This window comes from Miniopterus natalensis, chromosome 5, assembly GCF_054644295.1.
Source record: "Miniopterus natalensis isolate mMinNat1 chromosome 5, mMinNat1.hap1, whole genome shotgun sequence".
NCBI lineage: Eukaryota > Metazoa > Chordata > Mammalia > Chiroptera > Miniopteridae > Miniopterus > Miniopterus natalensis.
Window position 1 is genome coordinate 38,708,237 of NC_142085.1, and position 24,398 is coordinate 38,732,634.

Consider the following 24,398-nt stretch of genomic DNA (forward strand, 5'->3'; position numbering starts at 1 on the left):
CCCCCACACCTGCCTTCTCACTGAGATGTATCAGTCTGTTCCATGCTTCTTTGTCTCTGGATCTATTTTGTTCCTCAGTCTATTTTATTAGATTCCACATATGAGTGAGATCATATAAAACTGAATCAGGAAGAATCAGAAAACCTGAACAGGCCAATAAAAAAACTCCCAGCAAACAAAAGCCCTGGTCCGGATGGCTTCACAGGGGAGCTTTCTAATTCTTTAAGTTGTAGGGTTAGGTAGTTTACTAAAAATTTTTCTTGCTTTTTAAGGTAGGCCTGCAGTGCTATGAACTTCCCTCTTAGGACTGCTTTCACTGTGTCCCATAGATTTTGGGTTGTTGTGTGTTCATTTTCATTTGTTTCCAGGAAGTTTTTGATTTCTTTCTTGATCTTGGTAACCCATTCGTTGTTTAATAACATGCTATTTAGCCTCTATGTGTTTGAATGTTTTTGAGTGTTTTTACTGTAGTTGATTTCTAATTTCATGCGTTTGTGATTCTGAGATGCTTGATTTGATTTCACTCTTCTTGAACTTGTAGAGACTTGTTTTGTGTCCTAACGTGGTCTGTCTTTGAGCATGACCCATGTGCACTTGAGAGGAATGTATATTCTGCAGCTTTGGGGTAAAATGTTCTGTAAATGTCAACTAAATCCATCTGATCTAGTGTGCCATTTAGAGTCACTGTATCTGTGTTGACTTTTTGTCTAGAAGATCTATCTAGTGAAGACAGTGGAGTGTTAAAGTTCATGACTATGACTCTATTGCTGTTGATCTCTTGCTTAAAGTCCTTAAGGTTATTATTGATAGGTCCTTATTTATTGCCATTTTAAATCTTTATGCCTATGTTTCTCTCTCTTTCTTCTTATTATTATAGCAGTCCTTTTAACATTTCTTTCAGTGCTGGTTTGGTGGTAATAAACTCCTTTAGCCTTTTTTTTGTCTGGGGAGCTCTTTATTTCACCATCTGATTTGAAAGATAGCCTTGCTGGATAGAGTAGTCTTGGTTTCAGATCCTTATTTTGCATTACCTTGAAGACTTCATGCCATTCCCTTCTGGCTTGTAGAGTTTCTGATGAGAAATCAGCTGACAGCCTTATGGGAGCTCCTTTGTAGGTAACCGATTGCTTTTCTCTTGCTACCTTTAATATTCTCTCTTTGTCTTGAATTTTTGGCATTTTAATTATGATATGTCTGGGTGTGGGCCTCTTTGGATTCTTTTTGCTTGGGACTCTCTGTGCCTCCTGAACTTGTGTGACTTTTTCCTTCAGCAGGTTAGGGAAGTTTTCTGCCATTATTTCCTCAAACAGATTCTCTAACCCTTGCTTACTTTTTACCTCTTCTGGCACTCCTGTGAGACAAATATTGTTACATTTCATGTTGTCCCACAGATCCCTTAGACTCTCCTCCTATTTTTTAATTGTTTTTTCTTTTTGGATCTCTGGTTGAGTGATTTTTTTTCTACCCTGTGTTCTAATTCATTGATTTGATCCTCAGCTTCCTCTAATCTGCTGTGTATTCCTTCCAATGTATTCTTTATTTCTGCTATGTCATTCTTAATTTTCTTCATAGTTTCCATATCTTTTTTCATGCTGCTGAGAATCCTTACAGTCAGTATTCTGAACTCTATATCTGATAGATTGCTTATCTCCATTTCATTTAGCTCTTTTTCTGGAGACTTTTCTTGTTCTTTCATGTGGGGCTTGTTTTTTTGTCTCCCTATTTTGGCTGCCTGTTTGGGTTTGTTTCTATGTATTAGGTAGATCTGCTAAGACTCTCAGTGTTTTTGGAGGGTCTCTGGTACAGGCCAATGTTAGATCCAGTTTGTGACTGGCCCTGAGTGCCCTGTTTGGAGCTATCAACAACCCTTGGCTTGAGGTCCCCTCTGCTAGGGCTGGGTGCAGTTGGACAGGATCAAGATGCACACCAAAGTCTGTTTTTCCAAGGCCTGGGTCCAGAAGCAGATCAGGCAAAGACTCAAAGCACCCTGAGGTCTGCCTTTGTCTGCAGGCTGATTAATCTGATTCTCTTATGAGCCTCAGCCTGTAGAAACTACACAGGGTGGTGGAGCTGGTTGTTATCTGTCTCTTAATGAGCCTCAGGCTGTAGAGGTTTCCCAGCAGGGTGGGGCAATTGCTTCTCCCTGCCCCCCCAGGTAAAAGCAGCAGATTGTCTGCCTGAGAAACATGTCCTCTGCACTTTGGGGGAATGACTCGGCACAGGAATCCAGACGGGTGCCTTCTGATCTCTATCTCCAGAGCCCACAACCCTAGATTCTCATCCCCTATCTCCAGTCCACTCTGCCCTCCCTGTGCTGGAGCCCAAGGTGAGTGGCTGCACATGAAATTTTGTGATTTGGCTCTTTAAGAGGGTGACTGCAGTTCCCGCTGTGTCTCCCTGGCATACAGAAACCCTTCGTTTGTGAAGATTAAACGAGATGATGCAAGTCAGATACTTAATACTGGCATCTAGTATGCTCAGTAGGTGTTAGCTACCTATTTATAATATTATTAGTGTTATTTCAGTTACAGCAACCCACCTTCTTAATTTGGTTTCTCCTAGTAATGCCTTTTGAAGTATTCTGTTGCTTGTGAATACATAATACAAATTGAACTTTATTTTTTTTAGAATAATCATTTTTATCTCTGAAACTACAGAAAAGTGATAAAGTACATTACCTCATTTTTTTTTTTTAACACACACATACCACCTCCCCCCAAAAAACAAATTTAGACAATGAAACACATTAGAGAGTTTTTCTTAATAAGAGTTTAAAAAGTGAGTTTACACTTTAGTGCATAGCCCATTTTAAACTGTTCTGCAATAGGGAGGAATTTGTTGACAAATTTTGTATACAGTGATTTCTCCCTTTTCTCTTTTAGTATTTCCCTGACATAAAATTTCTCAAATAGTATTTGCTTTCCTTAAAATTTTCACACTTTAGCCATCACAACTCACTTCCATATTGCTAGACCTCTATTCTGTACAATGATTTTGCTACTCTTCTTTTTCCAGCATTACTAGAGAATTACTAGTGAGAAAAATATTATTTTTTGTATTTGGTGACTGTTTTCCCTATTATTTCAGCTTTAGGTATAGATAGTTGAGAACAATTCATTGACTTCCGTGAATCAAAGGTCATTTGTAGCAGCTGTTTAGTGGTGTACTGGTTCTCAGCCCTGGTTGTACATTAGAATCTCTTAGAGTTTTAAAAAAACCTGATGACTTGACCATACCCTAGAATAATTAAATCAGAGCATTTGGGTCTGGGGTGGATAGTGGGACCAAGACATCAGTGACAATAGTGATAGTATTTCTCTGAGCATTAAATATTTTAGAAAAATATCATCTTTCTGTGGTGTTTTAAATATGTGATATATATCAGATAATAATTTTAATTAAGAAAATAATTTATTTAGGTAAGCACTGAAGTTATAGCAATCTGCTTCATGTCTTATTCTTTTTGTGAAAACTTGTTACTTCACAACATTACTCTTGTGGCAGAATCTAGCCTCTTATCATTGTGTTTCTGGAAAATTTCAGGCAAATACATTGCTGTCCTTTCTCTGGTTACTATTTTATGGAAAAATGTGGTTCCTGGGTGTATCATTTCTGTGGGATGAATGCCCAAGAGTGTGAAATTGCTGGGTCATATGGTACATGCATGTTTAGTTTTATAAGAAACTGCTAAGCTATTTTCCAAAGTAACTGTACCATTTTACATTCCCTCCACTGATGTGTGTGGCATCTCCACGCTTTCTCCTGAGCTTGGTGTTGTCACTATCATTATTTTTCTCTTCAATAGGTATGTAGTGCCATCTCATTGTGATTTTAATTGTCATTTCCTTAATAGCTAATGGTATTGAACATCTTTTCATTTACTTGTCATCTATCTCCTCTTTGGTAAAATATCTGTTTCAGTCTTTTGCCTACTTCCTAAATTAGATCATTTCTTTTTTTAACTGTTGAGTTTTGAGAATTGTTTACATATGTTGTGACTCATGATCTGTCAGATACGTAGTTTACAAATATTTGCTTCCAGTCTGTCCTTTGCTGCCTTTACTAATTGTGTAAATCTTACTATTTCCTAGAAGTTCTGATTTCCTTTGAAAAGATGGCTTTTACCTTTTAACCCCAGAAGTCAGACTTTCTGAGTTCTTATTACAAAATAAATAGTGTTTTTCCACCTTTACTCCCTGTTAGAGGATTGTCACACTTCCTTTTGGGGATGTCTTTTCCCACCCATTCTGTTTATGGTGATTAGATTATTTTCACCAATATAGCCAGCTCTCATGTACTTTTTTAAATGTTCTCTGTATCTATGAGTCTGTTTATGTCCTACTTGTTCATTAATTTTCCTTTTAGATTCAGTTGTTTATAGATGTGTACTTATTGCCATTTTATTGTTCATATTTTTCATCTCTTTTTTTCTTTTTCTTCTTAAAGAGGACCCTTTAACATTTTATATAATACTGGTTTGATAGTGATGAACTCCTTTAACTTTTTCTTGTCTGGGAAGCTATTATTTGTCCTTCAGTTCTAAATTATAGCTTTGATGGGTAGAGTAATCTTGGCTGTAGGTCCTTGCTTTTCATCACTTTGAATATTTCTTACCTTTCTGGCCTGCAAAGTTTCTGCTGAGAAACCAGCTGACAGTCTTATGGGAGATTCCTTGTAGGTAACTAACTGCTTTTCTCTAGCTGTTTTAAGATTCTCTCTTTGTCTTTAACCTTTTGCATTTTAATTGTGATGTGTCTTGGTGTATGCTTTTTTCATTTCATCTTGTTTGGGACTCTCCCCTTTCTGAACTTGTACATCTATTTCCTTCACAATGTTAGGGAAATTTTCTGTCATTATTTTTTTCAAATAGTTTTTCGATTTCTTGCTCTCTTTCTCCTCCTTCTGGCATCCCCATAATGTGAATGTTGGTATGCTTGAAGTTGTCCTAGAGGCTTCTTATACTACCTTTATTTTGGGGGGGTTCTTTTTCTTTTTTGCTGTTTTTTGCTTTCTTATATCCCAAATCACTGATTTGAGTCTTGGCTTCATCTACTCTACTGTTGATTGCCTGTAAATTATTCTTCATTTCAGTTAGTGCGTCCTTCATTTCTGACTGGTTCTTTTTTATGGTTTCCAAGTCCTTTTTTATACTGTTGAAGTTCTCATTAAGTTCAATGAGCATCCTTATAACCAATGTTTTGAACTCTGCATCTAGTAGATTGCTTGTCTCTATTTTGTTAAGTTCTTTTTCTGGAGTTTTGTTCTGTTCTTTCATTTGGGACATTTCTTTGTCTCCTCATTTTGGCAGCTTCCCTGTGTTAGTTTCTATATATTAGGTAGAGCTGCTACATCTCCTGGGCTTGATAGAGTGGCCTTATGTAGTAGGTATACTGTAGGGTCCAGTGGACACAGCCTCCCTCATCACCCAAGCTGGGTACTCCAAGTCCCCGCCACCTCCCTCCTCTGCCTGTGTGGGCTGGGTACACCCTCCTATTGTAGTTGAGCCTTGATTGCTGTTGGCACCTCAATGGGAAGGATTTATCCCCAGGCTGATAGGCTGCAAAGAGTGCCTATGGCCATGGACCCCTGTGGAGGATCAGCTATGCAGGAACTCACCCCACAGAGCAAAACTTACTTCAGTAGGGCTCTTGTTCCCTCTGAGTCTACCCCTTGAATGTATCACTTGTGGAGGTTGTTGGTTGGTGCTTTGCTGTGATCTGAAGCTGTCCACTGGGTGTGGTGGCTCTGAGGCCTCCCGGGAGGTGCAGGCCAAAGTCAGCCGCTACTTTTGTTCTGCCCAGAGCCACTAAACATGAGCTACAAAGCCATGTGTAGATGGCTGCTACTTGTGTTGGACTTGTAGGTGCCCAAGCAAGACCAAGCTGCCAGCCAGAGTTAGCTGCTATTAGTGCCAGGGCTGCAGCCACTTAGCGAGAGGTATGGGGCTCACTGAGGCCAGGTGCTGCTTATTTGAGAGATTTTAGGAAAGTCTGAAGCATGAGCCAAGACAGGCCTTTCATATAGAAAAGCCACTGGAAACAGCTTGGGTGGGCCTGCAAGTTGGGTGAGGTAGGGTCTCAGGGAATCACCAGGAAGGCGCAAACAGTATGGGCCAGGTTGATGGAGACTCAGATATGGCACCTACCTGCCCGCTATGTGGAGGGAGTTCTCACAAAAGGAACAGTGGCATCTGCCAGTGCTTTTGTCTGGTAGAAAGCTGCCCCCCAGTTATTGCCTGGATGCCAGACAATTCAGTTCCTCCCCTTACGTCCCTGGTACCTTTTGAGCTGCTGCCCCAGTGCTGGAGCTAAGACACAGTGAATCTGAGTAAGTCCATGTGTGATCCCTTTAAGAATAACTGCCTGGGACTCCAATAGCCCTCCGACTCCTTCGGCCTCAATCCCTGCTGGTTTTTATAGCCAGAAGTTATGGGGACCTTATTCCCAGGACTGGAACCATGGGCTGGGGAGCCTGGTATGGGGCTCGGACCCCTCGTTCGTCAGGGGGGACCTCCACAGACGAGCTATCCCTCCTGGTTTTTATCCCCCACATGTATGTTTGGGCCCAGCCCTTTCCGAGTCTCTGTCCCTCCTACCAGTCTCAATGTGGCTTCTTCTTTAATTCCCTCGTTGTAGGACTTCCATTCAGTTTGATTTCAGGCAGTTCTGAATGATGGTGGTTCTGTAGTTTAGTGTAATTTTGATGTGGTTGTGGGAGGAGAATATTTGATGTGGTTGTGGGAAGAGGCGAGTACCGCATTTACCTACACCACCAAGACCGGAAGTCTCGCGTACTTTTTGATCTCATGATTATGAAGTTAGCCCCTTTCAGTATTTATTCAGAATTAACCTTAAACAAAAAGCATTTTGTGACTTTTTAAGGTCCTTGGGTTTCTGGTTTCTTTCTTTTTGTTGTTGTTTGTTTGTTTTTGTTATTGTGAGTTTGTTTTGTTTTGGTTCTGTGGCCATCTATATTTTGTCATTTTTTTGCCATTTGTGTGTCAAAATGGTCAACTGACAGCTTCCTAAGTTTATGCTTTGTCAGGAATTCAGGGGTAATATACTTTTTGTTCAAAATCTGCTGGCTTTTGTTATCAGTATTGATGGATAAGACTCTCAGGCCCTTGCCTTCCTCCCAGCTTGAGAGAGATGAAGATAAATGAAAACTGGAAGTGTTCAGGTCAACTTCAGATGTACTGCTGTGTGCCAGACCTTGTGTGCTTGGATGACTTCTGTTTGAGGGAATCAGGAGGCATTTATTCTTTCAGCAATGGGAGTTTGGTTTCTTTCTTTATCAGATTGAGTGGAAGCTAGAGCCGCACTATCCTGTCACTTACCCAGCTGGTAACAGATTCAGGACAAGGACCCAAGTCCTCTACTTTCTAGTACAATATGAACCTGAATACCAAAGAAATTGAGATGTGTTATCATTCTTTAGTTCACAAAGGAAACATTTTTCACAGCATGAAAAAATAACTAATTGGAATTTTCTTAAACTGTCTAAGAAATTAGTTTGTACATAGATTCCAGTTAATAATTCCACATAACAGAATTTTCAAACAATCCGAATTTTTATAAATCCAAATTAAATGCTAAGCAAATACATTCTTCTGAATTTTGTATAGTTGGGTATACGGAACATTTTCTAGTTATATTTTGCCTTCATTTTTAGATTACTCTGAGAATCACTCCGAGTTGCTGGGTAGCAAAATTATTATGGGACTAGCCCAGCCTATATTGCAGCTCAGTTGCTATATTATAATCAACCTTGGTAACTGACAACACAGAGAGGACATGATTTGGGGAGAGAGGGGAGGTTTTTCTCTACTGCCCCTAGATAAAGCATATGGAAGCCTGTTTTTATCTGCAGTGAATTCCTACTCCTTACCAAAGGAACAAAAGATATCATTTATAAAAATACTATCTTTATGCACGTTGCTAGGTTGCTCAGTCTTGAGCCTTTTTCTTTACAGTCCATAATCATAAACACCACTGAGAGAGATGCAGAGATAGGAAATAAGAAGAGGAAATCAGTAGTGTGAATATGTGGGAAATTGATATTATCATTAAGACACTGGATATGGTAATAAATAGATTACTAGAAGAGAAAAGACATTTGAAAACTAGACAAGAAAGGATTCCAGTTAGCCACAAACTATAGTAAAGTACTTCCAATTTTAATTTCCTAACTTCCTCAGAAGTGGATATTTCATTGTTGATCCTTAAAACATTTTGTACTAAATGAAATGATAATTTCCCCTAAATTACACAAAAAGCGATCCACTCATATGGTATACCTTGTTGATTTACTACCCTCACCCCTGTGTTGTTTCACGTCTTACTGAGATTCTCAGCAACCCTGGCATTCATCTCTAATTATATATCGGATTTCCTATAAATGAGCCCTGAGTTTACCTGGAGAATCTTGCAGCTCCCTGTAGGTACTTCTTGCATGTGCTGTGTAACATACACATATATAAAATCTGAAAACCATCTGTCACTGTCGGGGCTAGTCTGTTGACCATCGGGCCACCTGTTTGTCCCCTCCTTTCCTCCCTTTGCTCTGTTGTTGCTCCTTCATGGTCCACTCCCCCCTCCTGCCTTTGCTGAGGTCCCAGGGCTCCCTCTCAATCTCTGGATCACACCAGGCTCTTTTCTGCCTCCATGTGTTTGTACTTATTTTGTCACCTGGCCAAGCCACCTTCTTAAGAAAGCCCTTCCCTGAGCACTCTATACAACTTAGAGCTCTGCTAAGTCTGCCACAAACCTCTGTGGATGTCCTTTCTAGACACCCCTCACTAGGATATAAAACTCTATGAAGGTAGGGACATTATGGGCTCTGAAATACTTGATTGACAAATGATTGAATAAACGAGTTAAAAAATCAGCATCAAGATCCTGAAGGCTTCTGGAAAAGGGCATTTGAGCTAAATTTGAAAAGTAGACTATGTCAAGATAGCAGGGGATAGAAAAATCAGAGATTTTGAAGAGAGAGGTTTATGTTATAAAATAGCAAGATTGCAGTGGAGGTAGGCCTGTGCATTTCTGTACTGGGTTGCAGGGAAATAGGGATAAATAAAGAGTAAGCTTTGGGGAGCCAGGAAAAACTTCTAACTAGGGGAGGGACATGATCACAACGGTAGCAGTGTGGCATCTGGTAGGTGAGTAAGACTGCGTGCAGTAATTGCTGAGTAGTAAAAGTCTCCACACCCCACTTTCTGTCTTGCTGATTCTTCCCCTCACCAGTGACCAAGCTCATTAATGCCCCAGAGTGAGCTAGAACAGAAGTCAAAACTGGAGTTGTTTGGTCAGCAATTACTGATGCCTCCTCTGTGTCAGGCATTGTGTCTCTAATACAGTAGGCTGTGGAAACCAGTGTACATGACACTTTGCAGTGTTGGTTTTACACACCGAAATTAAGACACAATTCAAAGATGTGCCTATTGATACTTGATCCAATGAAGGCAAAGCTGGCAAATGCCATCCTAAATAGGAGGGAGATGTGTTTAATTTAATAGATATAATCAATGTATTTATTACTCTGCACAGTAATACTTAAACAACCACAGATAAGAAATATAAGCATTGAAAATGTGCTGCTGTTAAGAAACCCCAAGAGCTACGTGGAAGTATATGTTGTTTTCTTGTCAGTTTTGCTTCTTATGTGTCATTTGCTCCCTGGAGATAGATTTTCTTCTTCTGCCTGGACTTGCACACATGACCTCCTTTGGCTTAACATTTTTAGGTTACTTACGTCACAAATTTTCCCGTTTTGAAACTGGAGTATGATGGCTGATTTAAATAATTTTGCATTTATTATAAAGGGGAATTCTAGTGAAGTAATTCAGTTAGCAAAGATATTGTTTGTTTTGCACAAAAAAGTGGTATATTTTAGTCTTGAAACTAATTCATACTGTTATCCCCACAGAAAGTGAAACCTTTTTTCCCCCCAGAATATTAGTGCTCAGAGCTGTTGCTTATTGATAGGAAAAGGGTAGTTGCCATAGCAATCTAACAGCCTCCAAGGGACTGCGGTCATGGCCTTAAGCTCCAGCAACCCACCCCATTTGGAGAGCCCCTCTGAAAAGAATTTCCTTCCATGGAAACTGAGTTACTGAAATAAAAGTAGTTTAATTTCTGTAGCGCAGATTTGTCCATAGGTTTGTTTTGCACACTTATCTTCTATAATGAAAAGAAAAGCATGTATAAAAAACATAGTATATGTGGTTCTCTTCAGGAATGATGTTAAATATATTGCATGTTAATTATTTCATAAATATGTTCTCAAACACTCAAATACCTTTACTCTTTTTTCATGTGGGCTATAGACTTGAAAACCAATTCAGCAAGACACTGATCAAATGTGTTTATCAATATTTGGGATTTTCAGAGTTTCAGTGAGTGTGTGAGGTGTAGGAAAATCGTGGCATTATAGAAATCTGCACAAGCCGTGCTAAGTGACTTAATACTCGTGTATGATAATTGTACAACAGTAACATAAACCTGCCATTGGTAGTTCTGAACCCACAATTGCTCGCAGGCAGCTCGATGTGTGAACACTGTGTTTACTGGACCAGGACTGCACATTTGCTCTGCAGCTGTGTTTAACAGTATCAGTTTGGCGCTCAGCGTGATTGTTTTGGAGGGAGAATACACACTTCAGATCCCCTTTGGCAATTCTGAGGTAACCAAAGTGCCTACTGCTGAAGTGAATCATATGTACTTAATTAGATTTGCTACATAATTAGTATTTGAGGAAACCTAAGGAAAATCCTTGTGGGTTGGTGAGTTGTTATATCGAATGTATGCATGCTTACTTAGGGAACTGGGAATTGAAAATGATGAAATTCTAATGCATCGTAACCTAGATATATTACATATTTTTTCAATCGAGCTTTTAAAAGTGATACTTTCCCAGGGATGACTGAAATGCTTGTCTGGACAACTGGGACCCGTCTGCTTCCATGCGTGGGGATGGCCCCATCTGCACACAGCCACAGCTACTCGACCCCACTTATATGTGTGTAACTAGCTTTGTACCTATAATGTGAGAGCCCACAGCTATTAATAAACACCCCCATTCAGCTGTGGAGACTGTGCCAATAACCACTAATCGAAGCTGGCAAGCATAGTCTGAGACAGGGAAATCTATACCGCACTTAAATATACATTTTAAGATAAATTTAATCGCAGTATCTTATCTGTTGTCTGTTGTTTTAATTGCACACAAAAATTTTTATTCTTAAGAGACATTTCTTTAAATACTTCAGAAATTTTCTTCTGTAGTTTTAGAGTTCTACAAAGTAGTTTAACTGTGGGGAATAGCTATAAAGTATTTACTGTGAGGAGAGGATTACATTTCATATTCCAATTTAAGTCAAGGCTACGATAAAACTTGTAACCTATGTTTATTTAAAATATTTTTCTAATCTATCAAAAAGCTGTCACATTCTTATCAAATTACATTGCTGCCTAAGTTCATGTAGATTCTATCAGAGATAAGGAAATAAATGAAAGGAAGCAAATTTAATTTCCTGATGGAGCACTTTACTGATTTTTTTAATTTAAACTTACAGCCTACTGTAGGTTGAACACCCAGTTTTCCCAAGAATTCACAGCTTCAGGACTCAGAGTGACAGCTCATGCCCTGCACTCCAGCAAGTTGTTAGTAATTAAACAGAAGCAAGTCTACTCATGTGCCCTCCTCCCCTCATTTTTGCATCTTCTCCCCAGCAAGCATTTAAAAGGAACAAACATGTAAACCAGAGCCTAACCTACTGTAACTAATTTAAAAGGCCCATCTATATTCCACTCCCCCCAAAAAGAGGCACTAAACTGTTTAGCTTTTTTTTCCTTTCAGTTTTTGACCCTGCCCCTTCTAGAAACTGCACAGCAGAGAAAGGGAGAGCTCCATGGCTCTTGTGAAATAAGACAAAGAAGCCTAGAAATATTTTTAAAGCTATGTTACTTTGACCTAAGTTTTCCTAATCCATGCCTTGTGGAAGATGAGAATAGTAAGTCATATTTTTATATGATTGTTCGAAGGCAAGGGTTAGCAAATTCTGGCCCATGGGCCACATTTAGCCCACCCCTCCTTTTTGTACAGCCTGCAAGCTATTTCTAGTCCAGCCTACCAGGCACACAGCATAACCAGTAATGTGGCAAAAATTTTAAAGTGTTTTATTAAAGTTAAAAATATCTTGATTGGACTGACAAAAACAAGCAGACAGTTCCACCAGTTTTTCTTTCACAGGTGTAATGATAGCACTAGACACAAATATTACCTTGTATCCAAGGAAGACTCTTTGGCCCACTATTTAATCTTAATTTTTTTCTCAGTACACTCGAGATTAACCAGGAGAGCTGGTTTAAATATCAACAAAACTGCAAGCACCGTTGTGATCTTTGTCCCTCCTTAAGCTTGGCCAACCTCAGCTCCTCACTTACCACCATGTAGAGTTGTTGAAAGGACTGAGACTAGACAAATAATTACACTTGTTTATTACTAAATAAGAGCATCTCCTTGGTTACTGTGTAGTGAATGTCTGGCTTTTCTGTTCTCCGAATGCATGTCCATATTCCTTCTTCTAAACCAACAGGCATATGGACAAACATTTCTTTTCCTGTAGGCTGCCATGTGGTTTCTCCGGATATTGGCCGGAATGTGTTGATTAAACACAGGATTGTTTGTTTGTGTCCATGTGTGCTATGTACATCATTATGTGTGATATATGACATACAGGGAAACTTCTGCGATCGCTTCCGCAGAGGCAGTGTAATACGTGTTAGCTCTGATTCCTAACTGAGGCACCTGATTGAATTGATTATAGTTCATTCAGTCTCAAGTAAGTAGATAAAAAATAGTAAGTCAGTGCTTTGGTCTGTCTAAATAAATTATGTGAACATTATCATTTTATATGAACTATGTAAATTTAGTTCACCTAAATTTATTAATAAACAGTAACTTTGGGCAATTCTGATATTATATTTTTACACTTAACTATAAAAGTATCCAGAGCTAGATCCCAGTCCCTAACCACCCCTTACTAGTGTATCTGTGGTTTTATCAGGCTTGTTAGAAATTTGTCCATACACAGCATGCAATTCGTGCAGACTTGGGTTCCTCTTATCAGCATACAATATACCCAATATTGGGAGCAAAGAAGGAGGCATCTATCCTTAATTCTGAAACATCTCTCCATTCTTAAAATTCTAATATGAAAATGTATGTGTGCAAATGCATAGACATTCAACCTGAACGACTTCTTTGTAGGAAATATTAACTAGCTTTACAGGTAGAAACATAGATATGTAAGTACAGTGAAGAGGAAATTATATTTGGGATTCTGCATTTTATTCTAATTTGATGCTGACAGTTACAATCGTAAGGTTTAACGAATTGGTCAATTTCATTATGTTAGTGAGCGCCACGCTCGTGTGAATAATGAGGGTGTTTACCAGCCGGTCCTTCCTCGGTCGAAGACTGCGCAGAAACTTGTTTGCATTGTTAATTTGTTCCATTATTAAACTTTGGAAGTGCAACTACTACTGGGATCCAATTAACGAGTGTTTGACCACATCTCCCTAATTATTGGTGATAGCCTAGAACATTTATTTCTGCTGTGCTTTTCCTAGTAAAATTGCAGTGATCCAGTGACCAGAATTAAATTGCTGAAAAATAACTTGGTGTGATTTATTCATTTAGCAAACTTTAACCAAGCTTAAAGACTGTGTTGCTATGACACCCAAGATTAACTTTAAAAAAATTTAATTTCAGTGAAAACATTGACACATCTCTTGGCATTATGTTGATAAAGTTGATTTTTCCCTTTTCCTTGCCTTATTTAACAAGTCGTTTTAGCACTCTTTTAAACATAAACTAAAAGACAAACTAGAAATCCCAACATTTTTAAATAGAAGGAAAAAGCAATAAATAAACCGCTCTATATTGTAATAAAAGAGCAACATTGGTAAAATAGAAAATATTTTAGCATTATTTTTTAAATCCAGCCTCTCTGCCTGATAGGGGGAAATCACTATTCTGGTAGTTTCATTTTGTAATTAGTCTTGAATCTTAAAACTAATTACAAAACAAAACCGACAGAAATTTTTTTAGTGCAGGTTCATTCCCCCAGATTCTGAGAGAATATGTTTTCCATGTCACGAGAGAAAGGAATCCTCAGATTGCTTTAGCCAGGATTCGTTTCTCCTTTCCGAGCACCATTAGTGGTGCTGGAATGCTGTATGAAGAATTTTGTGGAAAAAACAAGCAGAAAAAGTGAATGCTTTATAGGATCCTCAAATTTTGCTCTACTGGAGTATTTTGAATTTCCTGGGGCCAAGCCAAGAAAAAGTCCTACCTTACAGAGAAGGATTTGTTCCTGAGATGACTCGGCTGCAGGCCCTTATGTTTATCGTTACGCACCCGCCTTCTAAAGCAGTTCCACCTTCCAACTTCGCTGCCGTTCACGCTGTTTTCTATAGGAAGAATATTGAACTGTAAAACTCAAGAAGCTCCAGGGTCTGTGGAAATTTGAGTGCATTGCATTTTTTCCCTCTGCTATTGAATATAAATTGTTTTAACAAAAGCAATGTAGCCACGGTACATTTTAAATGTCAAAATTTGCACATAGTATATCTCAAAAGAATTTAAAGTTTAGACTTTGAACTTTTAAAACCTCAGAGCATTGTTGGAGACCGACTGCAGCAAATAAACAGAATGTGTTGCAGGAAGATTTAATGAAGAAATTGGTTTTTAGCCGTTGTTTCTCACAGTGCTCTTCAGGTGAAAATGGTGAGGCAGCTTTGGGTCAGAGCTCAAGGCTGTATCTAGGGGAAGCTTTGAAAGCAGAACCAAACTTTTACAGGTTATACATGGAAAACCACAGTGGTTTGGATGGGATGATGGTTTTACCTTTGTGATTGCTAATTTAGTTTTCATGAAAATTAAAATGAATTAATATTTATAAAATACTTAGTATCATCCCTGGACCATAATGAGCACTATTACTTTTTTTTAAAAGTGATTTCAGATAAGGTAAAATCTAGGAATTTGTCATTTGCTTTCATTTATTTCTGATTTTAAAATTAGTTAAATTTATAAAACTATCATTTTGAAAAGAAAGCAATCTGTATTATATAGTAAATTACTGATTTTAATGTTAAATTTTGATATTGAAATTTGTCCTACTTCAATTTAAACAGTTAATGTATCAAGATTAATAGATAAGTCTACATTAACATGCTTGTATTCTGATATGACAATTGAATTTGAATGCATTTCTACACATATTTTAATATTATTCTCCTCCAACTTTGTTTTAGGTAGCTGGACTGTATCCAGGGAAACCTGCTTCGATCAGAAATAGTATTTCTAGCTTCAGAAAATAAGTTTCCATTTTAAAAATGGAATTGAAATTTAAATGAAAATCTTAGTTTATAATTCAGTTTCATTCTTTAAGTAGCTGAAAAAAATCTTAGGAAACAAAAATTGTACCAAATTGCCAGTAATTTGCATTAAAGAGGAAGAAATGGGATAAAAAAAAAAAGTCAGCAGGCATTGAATGCATTCTAGTGAAGTAGTAGAGATGTCAGCTTTTAATTTAGTCATGATTATGATTTTACATGGAAGTTTTGCTGAAGTAGTTGGGCTTGACTGTAATGTTTCAGGTGTTATACACCTGGATAAAATAATAATATTTATATGCTATTTCATTTAGTTATATAGAGTCAATTGTGTTTTAAAAGTGAGAGACTTCATATCAACAAGTGTTTGTTGAATATATCTCATGTGAGTGGTATTAGAAAATAAATTAAACATAGATCTAATGTTTGGGGAGTATTCTCTTAGTCTGAGGGTAGGTCAGGGACTTTGCTGTTTGAAGAATTAGTTTCATAGATTTGTGCTTTATAGAAAATTGGTACAGACTAATATATGTTTTAAGCTGTTTCAAAAATATTATACATAATATTTAAATCATTAGCTTAAATGAAAAATATTTTACATTAACAAAATTGTATTTATTTAATTCAATAATGAAAATAATTTGGAATTGCTGGCATAGTGCCTTTACAGGTTTCTTTGACTTCTTTCCTGAGAAAGTATGATTTAAGACACCAGAATCATTTTTTTTTCTCATCTGCTAAAACTTATGTTTAGGCTATGTGCAAGCTTTCATGGCAGATTTAAAACCAATTTAAAACAAATATTCTCTGATAAAATTTGGAAGCTGGGAAAAGCCTAACTTTACATAAATAATTAGTACTAATCAACTTATAAAAAATAAGTTTCTAAGTTCATGGACTTTAATGCTATCAAATGTATATCATTTTGGTATATTAGTTTAGTTTTTGTGATATTTTTAGAGTTTAACTCTTAGAGTGCTCATTATGACATCTGGACAAGTAATTGCATTTAGAAGCAAAGTCTCCATTGTTTTATTATTAATAATAATAGACAAGGAACAAATGATATTGGAATTTGTTTAAAGCTAAACACATTCACAAATCATTTAAAGCTCTTTCTTAATGTTTTCTCCTAGAGAAGAAATAGCTTTGTGATCTATGTGGTGAATGCTCATTACATTTATAGCTTAATTTACCCTCCCACACCCCCCTCTTGAAACAAAAATATATTCTCATAGTTTAAATGTTACGGTGGTATAATAACGATTATGTGATATAACTTGGATCTTTTTGTTTGAAAGTACTTTAAAAGTCAGTGTTTTTGAGTTATTACTTTATTAGTAAGTTGTGGACGGATGCTTCTCATAGTTCCAAGGAGGAACACAGTTCTGATTTATCCGATAATCTCGTAGGCAGTGCGTGTCTGTTTTTACTTGTGATGTGCTTCTCATTACAGTGTCCTGCTTTTCTGACTTTCCACTAAATGTTTAGAAAAATTAGTTGATAGTTTTTCATGAAAATGAAAGGAATTTCATCCGCCAACTTCAGCTCTAAGAAAGTAGGAACATGTATAAAAGACCTAAATTTTTCTTATCACTTTAAACTTCATAACTTTCCAACTCAAGATAATATGTATGTATTCTTGCACAGTGGGCTATGGCCAACTTTCTGTCATTAGAAGACCTGAATAAAAATTATTCCAAAGTTGTTCTTAGAAAGAATCTGAGCCTGGAATTGCCTTGAATTAAAATACAAAAGCCAAATGATTGTTTTTAAAATAAATCAATGGTATTGTATGGTCTTTATTTTCGACTGTTTTTTGAAGTATATATTCCTTGATTATATTCATTTATCTATGTTTATTTGTAACCTTCCAGTAGCTTACTGAGAGGCTACTTTTCTATAGTAGCACTGCTTGGAAATTATGTTCTTTTTGGAGGAAATTTCTAAACCATTTCCATGGCCCTTGACTATAGCCTTAGGAACTGGCAATTAGTGTCTAGGTCCCTGCTCCCCACCAGGGGTCAGCACTGGGCCTGGGTGCCGCCCTGCAGACTCCCTCTCAGTGGTCTCCACCCTCCTTCTCCTTCCTTCTTCCTACAGCACTTAAACTTAGTTTTGGTATTTCCTTACATTTTTTTAAGGCTTAGTAAGTGTCCAATAAATGGTAGCTGTTCAGGCTCTGTGCTATCAGGGATATTACTTCTCACTGTTAACTCTTCTGTGCACCAGAATCTTGTCTTCAATGATGATTTGGTCTATCATTTCAGATACCTTGTGTTTATTATAACTTGGAAAATCTTAAGAGGAAAACAGAAACCTCGCAGTAATTGAGCGCTATGATGTGTCAGGCGCAAAACTTCTACACAGGCTACTTCACAATCTAGGGAAGCAAACAGGCATGCAAAAATAGTGTTGCAAAACAATAGGAAGATACTAGAGCAGAATTTTTAATACTTCTGTTTTGCTGTTGAGTAATCAGAGGTTAGGAGTGGTTAAATCATAATAGAACATAGATTCCCTTCAGAAAGAATTCCAAATCCCATGCGGTATCAATTTTATTATCAGCCCTGCCATAAAAATGACAAAAAGATTTGCTGAGGGTGACTGAAACCACAGTGTGGAATGCCTGAGACTGATTTTAGTGATGTAACTCCTGTGATGTGGTGACAGGAGAATTTAGGGTTGATGTACTTAAAACGTTAATGGGGAAATGGGGTTAAGTGTTGAGTGATCTTGAGCGATCCCACGGAAGCTATATATGTATGCATTTACATGCATATACATATGTAGCCTACATTACATTCACCAAAACATAGGAATAATTGCAGTGCAATTAATTTCTAAAAATATATCTATAATATTTTATTTATCTTAAAACAATAAAGGATCATATTTTATTTTTACTTATCTTCTCTACCTGCTAGAATATTTACAGGATCTCTGGTCCTCTGCAATTTCAACAAGACAGGAATATATTTGTTTTGTTTTGTTACAGAAAATAGGCAAATAAAGAATTCATTTTGCCCAAGTCTATGATTTTTATGATTTGAAATTGTCATTCCACGTTGCCTGCTTCCTTTTCTGGTTATAATATGCACAGCAAACCAGATGGCTAATGTATAAACAATTTGAGGTGCGCTTATTTGAATCACTTAGCATAGCCTCGGAGGTTCCTGAGACCCAGGACCCCCTGCTTACTGCTCGGGCCTTCATGTTGAAGTGTGTGCTTTCAGCTTCTTCACATCTTGGCCTCTGCCTGCCCTATAGGTGCGCAAGGGACTTCTCAGACTGAACTTAACCCATTATGCCTCTTGAGGTTCTATTGTAAAACCTTAATCCCAGCCTGCCTTCCATTTCACTGTTCTTATCTATCCCTGTTTTATTTTATTTCTCTTGTTATTGCTGTTGTCAACAGTAGTGCTCTAAAACTGCCGAAGGGTGACTAAGAACATGGGCTTTGTTGGAATCTTACTTGGCTGTGTATGTACTTAGTTGACCTTGGGCAAGTCCCTTCACCTTGGTTTCCTTATCTGTGAAATGGAATGTAATACCTACCTCATGGATTTGTAAAATGACTAAATAAGATAAAATAGAACTCATTTAGCACCATGCCTGCTATATCATAAGTACTGGTCACTATTCTTATTAACATACTTTAGAAAGAAAATTCTCATAGTTACGGAAAGACATAGTCAGAAATAAACTCAAATACCATATATAGAATTTTGTGCAAGGGTCTCATGGAAGGAATATCTATTTTTCATTAAATACCTGAGTATTTATGTGAAAGCACACACCACAGCAAAATATATGTAGGTGTTACTACATGACTGGTTTAGGGTTCATTTTCAGACATTTTAACTGGATTCAGGTGGCAACTTTGAACCATAAATAGCTGGAGAGAAGTTTCTGTGGGCACCTGTCTGGGTTCTCTTCTGTTGCCTGGTTACCTATTGCACTAGGATCTGCTTTGGAACCTCCCAGTCACATGTCATTGTTTCCATGTCAAGCTCCCCAGGGAGAGAAACCAGTAACTGACACTACCTGTAATCCTCACAATGACCCAGTGGGCTAGGTAATTATTCCTTCCTAGTTTTCTGTGGATTACTATTTCTGAATCAAAAGTCATCAAACACAGTTTTTAAAATATGAGTGTGCTTGTGGAATACAAAGAACATGATCAGTGGAAAAGAAGACATGATTAATCTGGATTGCTTGGAAACTTTAGGACACATAGTTTCTATAGTTATGGTGACACACTGTGGTATATAACAAGAGTGAGAGACTTTGTGGAGAGTTAATTGGGTGCATTGATCTAAAAATCTACCAATGAGATTCAATATTTTTCTAAGAGTGGGCGTAGTGCATGTGTATGTGTGTGCTTGTGTGTGTGTATTTGTGTGTGTACAGCTTCTGTATGAAGAAGAAAACCGATGCAGAGCAAGATGCCTGTTTGGTGGCTGCCCAAACAAACAATACCTCAGACAGAAATCATTTGTACGTGAACCAGTTCAGTGGGAAGTAACTCTGTGTGGCTGCTTATTTCCAAACATCTTATTTCCAACTGCTTTAACGGAATTTTTAACACAAGTCCATGGAAAAAATAATTGAAATGTCCTTAATACACTTTAGTTAGCAAAGTGTTAAATTTTCAAACTGTTTCATTTGGTCAGGGAATAGCCTTATAAAATTAATGATAGTCTTCTGTATCCTTGAAATACTGTCCATGATTTTTATAATAAATTTCACATATTATATATAGTATGTTATAATCATTTAATTCCACATAATTTATAGTAATTGTTTTCAAATTAAGGAAGTGCTACATATAAAATAACAAATTTGTGTTTGTTAATTACATAAAATAGGAACTATTACTCACATAAGAAGATAATTATTCACTTTACTTTCCCTTTATTTTAGTGCCGTTTAATTACAAAAATAATACTGTGTCATAAAAACTCCAACAATACTCATGAAGTCCAAAGTGGACTCCTTCCTCACCTCCTGCCCTTCCCGGTGGCGAAGGGCCACCACTGTTTACAGTTCCTGGGACCTTGCAGGCCTTTCTCTGTGCTGGGCAAACAGATGGACTCTCGTAAAAAGTGATTCTCCCTCTGGAGGAATTAGAAGCTTTGCTATTTGAAAAATTTACGGTTTGGTGATTTTAGCCATTTTTGTTAAAAGAAGTGATTTTCACAAATACTGACATTATTTTGTTGTAGGCCAGCTTTCCAGGACTAGTTTGAAAGAGTAATATTTTATAACTAGTGTAAAATCAAAGGCATTTAGTGAAGTTTTTTGCCCTTGATTTTCCGTATTTTGCAGCGTCCCTGGATAGTTAGTTCGTGTGTGAAAAATGCAACGTTCAGGGAAGATGGAAAAACAGCTCGTGTCAACGAATGTAATAAAACAGAGTTAATCCCAAATGGACAGTTTAAATCCTTTTAAAATTACTTGTTTCATTCAAGAAATAATCCACTCAATCTGTCATTTCTTTTAAGCTTATTAGTAGTGGAATTTCTTAGGTGACTCTTTAAATCATATGTATTCGAGGTTCTCGGGCTGATACTGAGACTTCCTGTTGCTAGGAAAATGAACACTTATTTGGTGTTGGATACTGTAAGTCACAGTGGCTCCTGGGGGCAGGGAGAGGTGTGTAAATGGCCAGCTGGTGCCCTTTGGAGCTAATTTGCCCTGTTTCTGTGCCCTTTCTGCTCCGATATACTTGTCACTAGAAAAAATAAGCACAGAGGGTAGGGATTAAACACCAGGCATCAGTATTCCTTCATGTGAAAATTTTCCCTCAAATGTAGATGTAAAAATACAGATAGTAAAATATGTAAGAAAGTGTGAATCTCCTCAAATCCTTTGTGAAGCAAAGCAATGTAGAAATCGAGTGTATAAAAAAAACACCAAAGGTTTTATTTCAGGTAATTGCTATGAATGAGAAAATTAATATATTTCTAAGAACATTTAATCATATATCTCTCTGTTTAGATTTTTTTTAACTCTCTAAAAATTATGTTTTCAAATTTGAATTTGTCAGCAGAATAACATGTTGTTTTTTTCCCCTGAAGATAATTTACTACAGGCTTTTTCTGTAGTTGAGATTTTCCATTTTTACGCCAGGTCTCTAGCCTCATGGAGCCCACGGTCTCAGGGGAGACAGATAGTTGAACACCTACAGTGGGCTATGCTGAGTCCAGTGCTGTGGGAACTCAGGGCAGGAGCCCTTCCTCTGCTGGTGGTGGTGCAGGACTGAGGAGGTGTCAAAAAGACTTCCCAGCAGAGGCGACTCCTAAAGTGATACCTGAGAATGTGCACACGTTAGTCAGGCGAAGAGCGGTGGTCCCAGGGGATCAGTGGCCCAGGCACCACGGGCATCTACAGAAGCCTGGTGATGAGAGGGACCCGGACATCGTCGAGTGACTGGGAGAAGTTTAGTGTGGCTGTGTAGAGTACTTACAAACATTTATTATGATAATATTATGATGTTTATTGTATATAGAACTTGAAAATTACAGGAAACGAGAAAACATCCCATCACTAATTTCAAGCTGCAGAGTTTACTGTGAACATCTTGTTATGCCTTATATTTATATTTGCACAACAGCATGTCTGGTATAATCTGGGTTTGGCTTAGCAAACATGCATATAGGCATAAAATGCATATACAGATATGAAAACGTATTTTAAGTAAAACTGGGATCATGCTGAACATGTTGTTTGTTACCTGCTTTTTTTTACCTGCTTTTTTCACATTACAATAGACTTATTTGAATGCCCTTGAATGCAATTGTATTTTAAGTTGAAATGTTTCAGCGCTGTGTTCTTACCTGTAGGAGGAATGCTTCCTGCACCTGGAGGCCCCCATATCCAGGGTGTGTGGGTATGACACACCGTTCCCTCACATCTTCGAGCCGTTTTACATCCCAGACAAGTGGAAGTGCTACGACGCGCTTCGAAAGATGATTAACTATTGACCACGCGGGTAAGTCTGCCCTGGGATGGGAAGGCTAGTGTGACCCAGGGAGCCCCGACACCAGTGCGTTGTGTTTTGGTAAATGGCAAGTTCCAGAACACAATGCGGACTTCAGAAAAAAAGTTAAATTCATAGGCATATTTGCATTTAATAGAAACATAGTAAGCATGTGTATTGTCTGATTTCTCTCAGATGTGTGCATTGGTTAACGTTGAATAATCACTAGATGAGGGTGTTCTCTGCCGTGGTTTAATTGCAAATACACCCTTTGCTGTTGTTCCAGCTTTTACCCTCATTTCTGTACATTTTATCAGCTATTTAAACTCTTCACCAATAGGGGTAATTTCTATTATTTAAAAATGGCCCTTTAAGCGCCATTAATTTGGACTCCAGTGATTTCCGCTCTGCGATGACCCATATATAGCATTCTGAAATTTGCCTTTATATTATCTGAAAGAATAGGTTTGTTGAACAGGAAACCTATCAATTGTATATAAGGGAAATTTTCACTTTAAAAACCCCAACAACAACAAAATATCCAGCACCACCACCATTTCAGGAATCTTTTTGGCAAGTGAATGTTTTTAAATTGTAAATGATATTTATTCATTATGATTTTCTAAGTCGTGCTTAGTATATGCCCCTTCAGCCTGTTAGTTTAGCAACAACGAAGACCATTAAACATTGCTAAGATAGTTTTTAGGGTTTTAATACTATAGAAGTTTCTATTACTGACACACTGATTTATCTTTGTCATTTTTAAAATGATTCCATATGTGTAGATAGGAATTAAGTGCTGTAATAACACAGCCATACTTTTAAAGATAGAAATCCTGTATTCCCGTATTCTGTGAATGGGTAGTAAAGCTAGCTCACCTAAAACCAGAGAGAGAGGCCTTTAAATTTGTGCAGATAGAGAAAATATTGCCCCCCTTTTGCCCTTCTGATCTCCACACCAAAGTATTTGTAGTTCTGCTCTGAGAACACTGTGAAGTTAGGGCCATTAGTCCACATATCCTTCGTCTTCTCCCAGACATGCATTATTCCTGATGTCCCCTTAATGCCTGTGAAAGCCGCTGGCCTCTATGGTAAGTCGCGTGAGGACTGGTTAGGGGGCCTCCTCATGTCTTTCTCCATCGCGTTCCCTCCCACGGACCATCCTAGTGGAGAGTCGAGGTGGTAACGTGGCCACATGCCTTGTTGCTATTCTGAAAGTAGTATTTAGGTACTGGTTTTAAAATTTGTTATGTATTTCCTCTTAAACAAAAAATTAGCCTATTATGAAAATATGATAAAATATGCATAGGTTTTTCTATACTAAAAGTTAAATATGGCATGTCATGCAGTTAAGAAAAATCTGTATTTAATTCACAGTGACCAGAATGTCTATAATTGTTGTCAATTTCTTTTACAGAATGACTGGAGCATTATGACTAGATACGGAAATATTTTTCTGAAATTTTTTACATTTTTTCAGATTTATCTCTTCTTGGAAATAGAATTTTTATGAAATGAAGCATGATGAATATTGGCTGAAAAATTATAAATTAGTTATTGTATTAACACACATGAATTGATTTCCAGTAAGAGTGTTTCAGATTAACTTTTTAAAATGTTCCATTCTGCTTAATTAATCTGTAAATATTGGGTGTGGGATAGTATTCAATAAAGCAAAACCAGATTGGTCTTCAGGTTGTGTGTCTTTTTTTTCATTAGTGAAAAGAATTTTTGTTGCAGAAGAAGGGAACCAAAATTCTGCCACCCTGAAGCTACTCTTTTGAGATATGGATTTTAAGCTGTTTATTAAGACACCAGACTCAGAGGGAGCCTTTAACCCTCCCCAGTTCCCCTTCCTCCTGCCCAAGAGATTCAGGCAGAGAAACCTGCTTCAGGAAAGAGACCTTGGGATGCTCGCCTTAGCCTCGTTTGAGCTAATATGGTGAACAAGAGGGCTTCAGGCCAGCCTGCCTTGTATGTTTCCCTCTTCCTCAGCTCCCTGCAAATCG

At 37.6% G+C, this 24,398-nt stretch overlaps 1 protein-coding gene across 1 annotated transcript in view; it reads left to right on the forward strand.

Annotated features, from left to right (window-relative positions):
• Positions 1–24,083, forward strand: part of BCKDHB (branched chain keto acid dehydrogenase E1 subunit beta) — a 164,171-nt gene extending 140,088 nt beyond the window's left edge. The window contains exons 10-11 of the mRNA XM_016207356.2: positions 22,253–22,401; positions 23,807–24,083. Of these exons, the coding sequence (XP_016062842.2) occupies positions 22,253–22,393 (141 nt within the window). The 3' untranslated portion in view covers positions 22,394–22,401; positions 23,807–24,083. The remainder of the gene's footprint in view (positions 1–22,252; positions 22,402–23,806) is intronic.
• Positions 24,084–24,398: the final 315 nt, after the last annotated feature.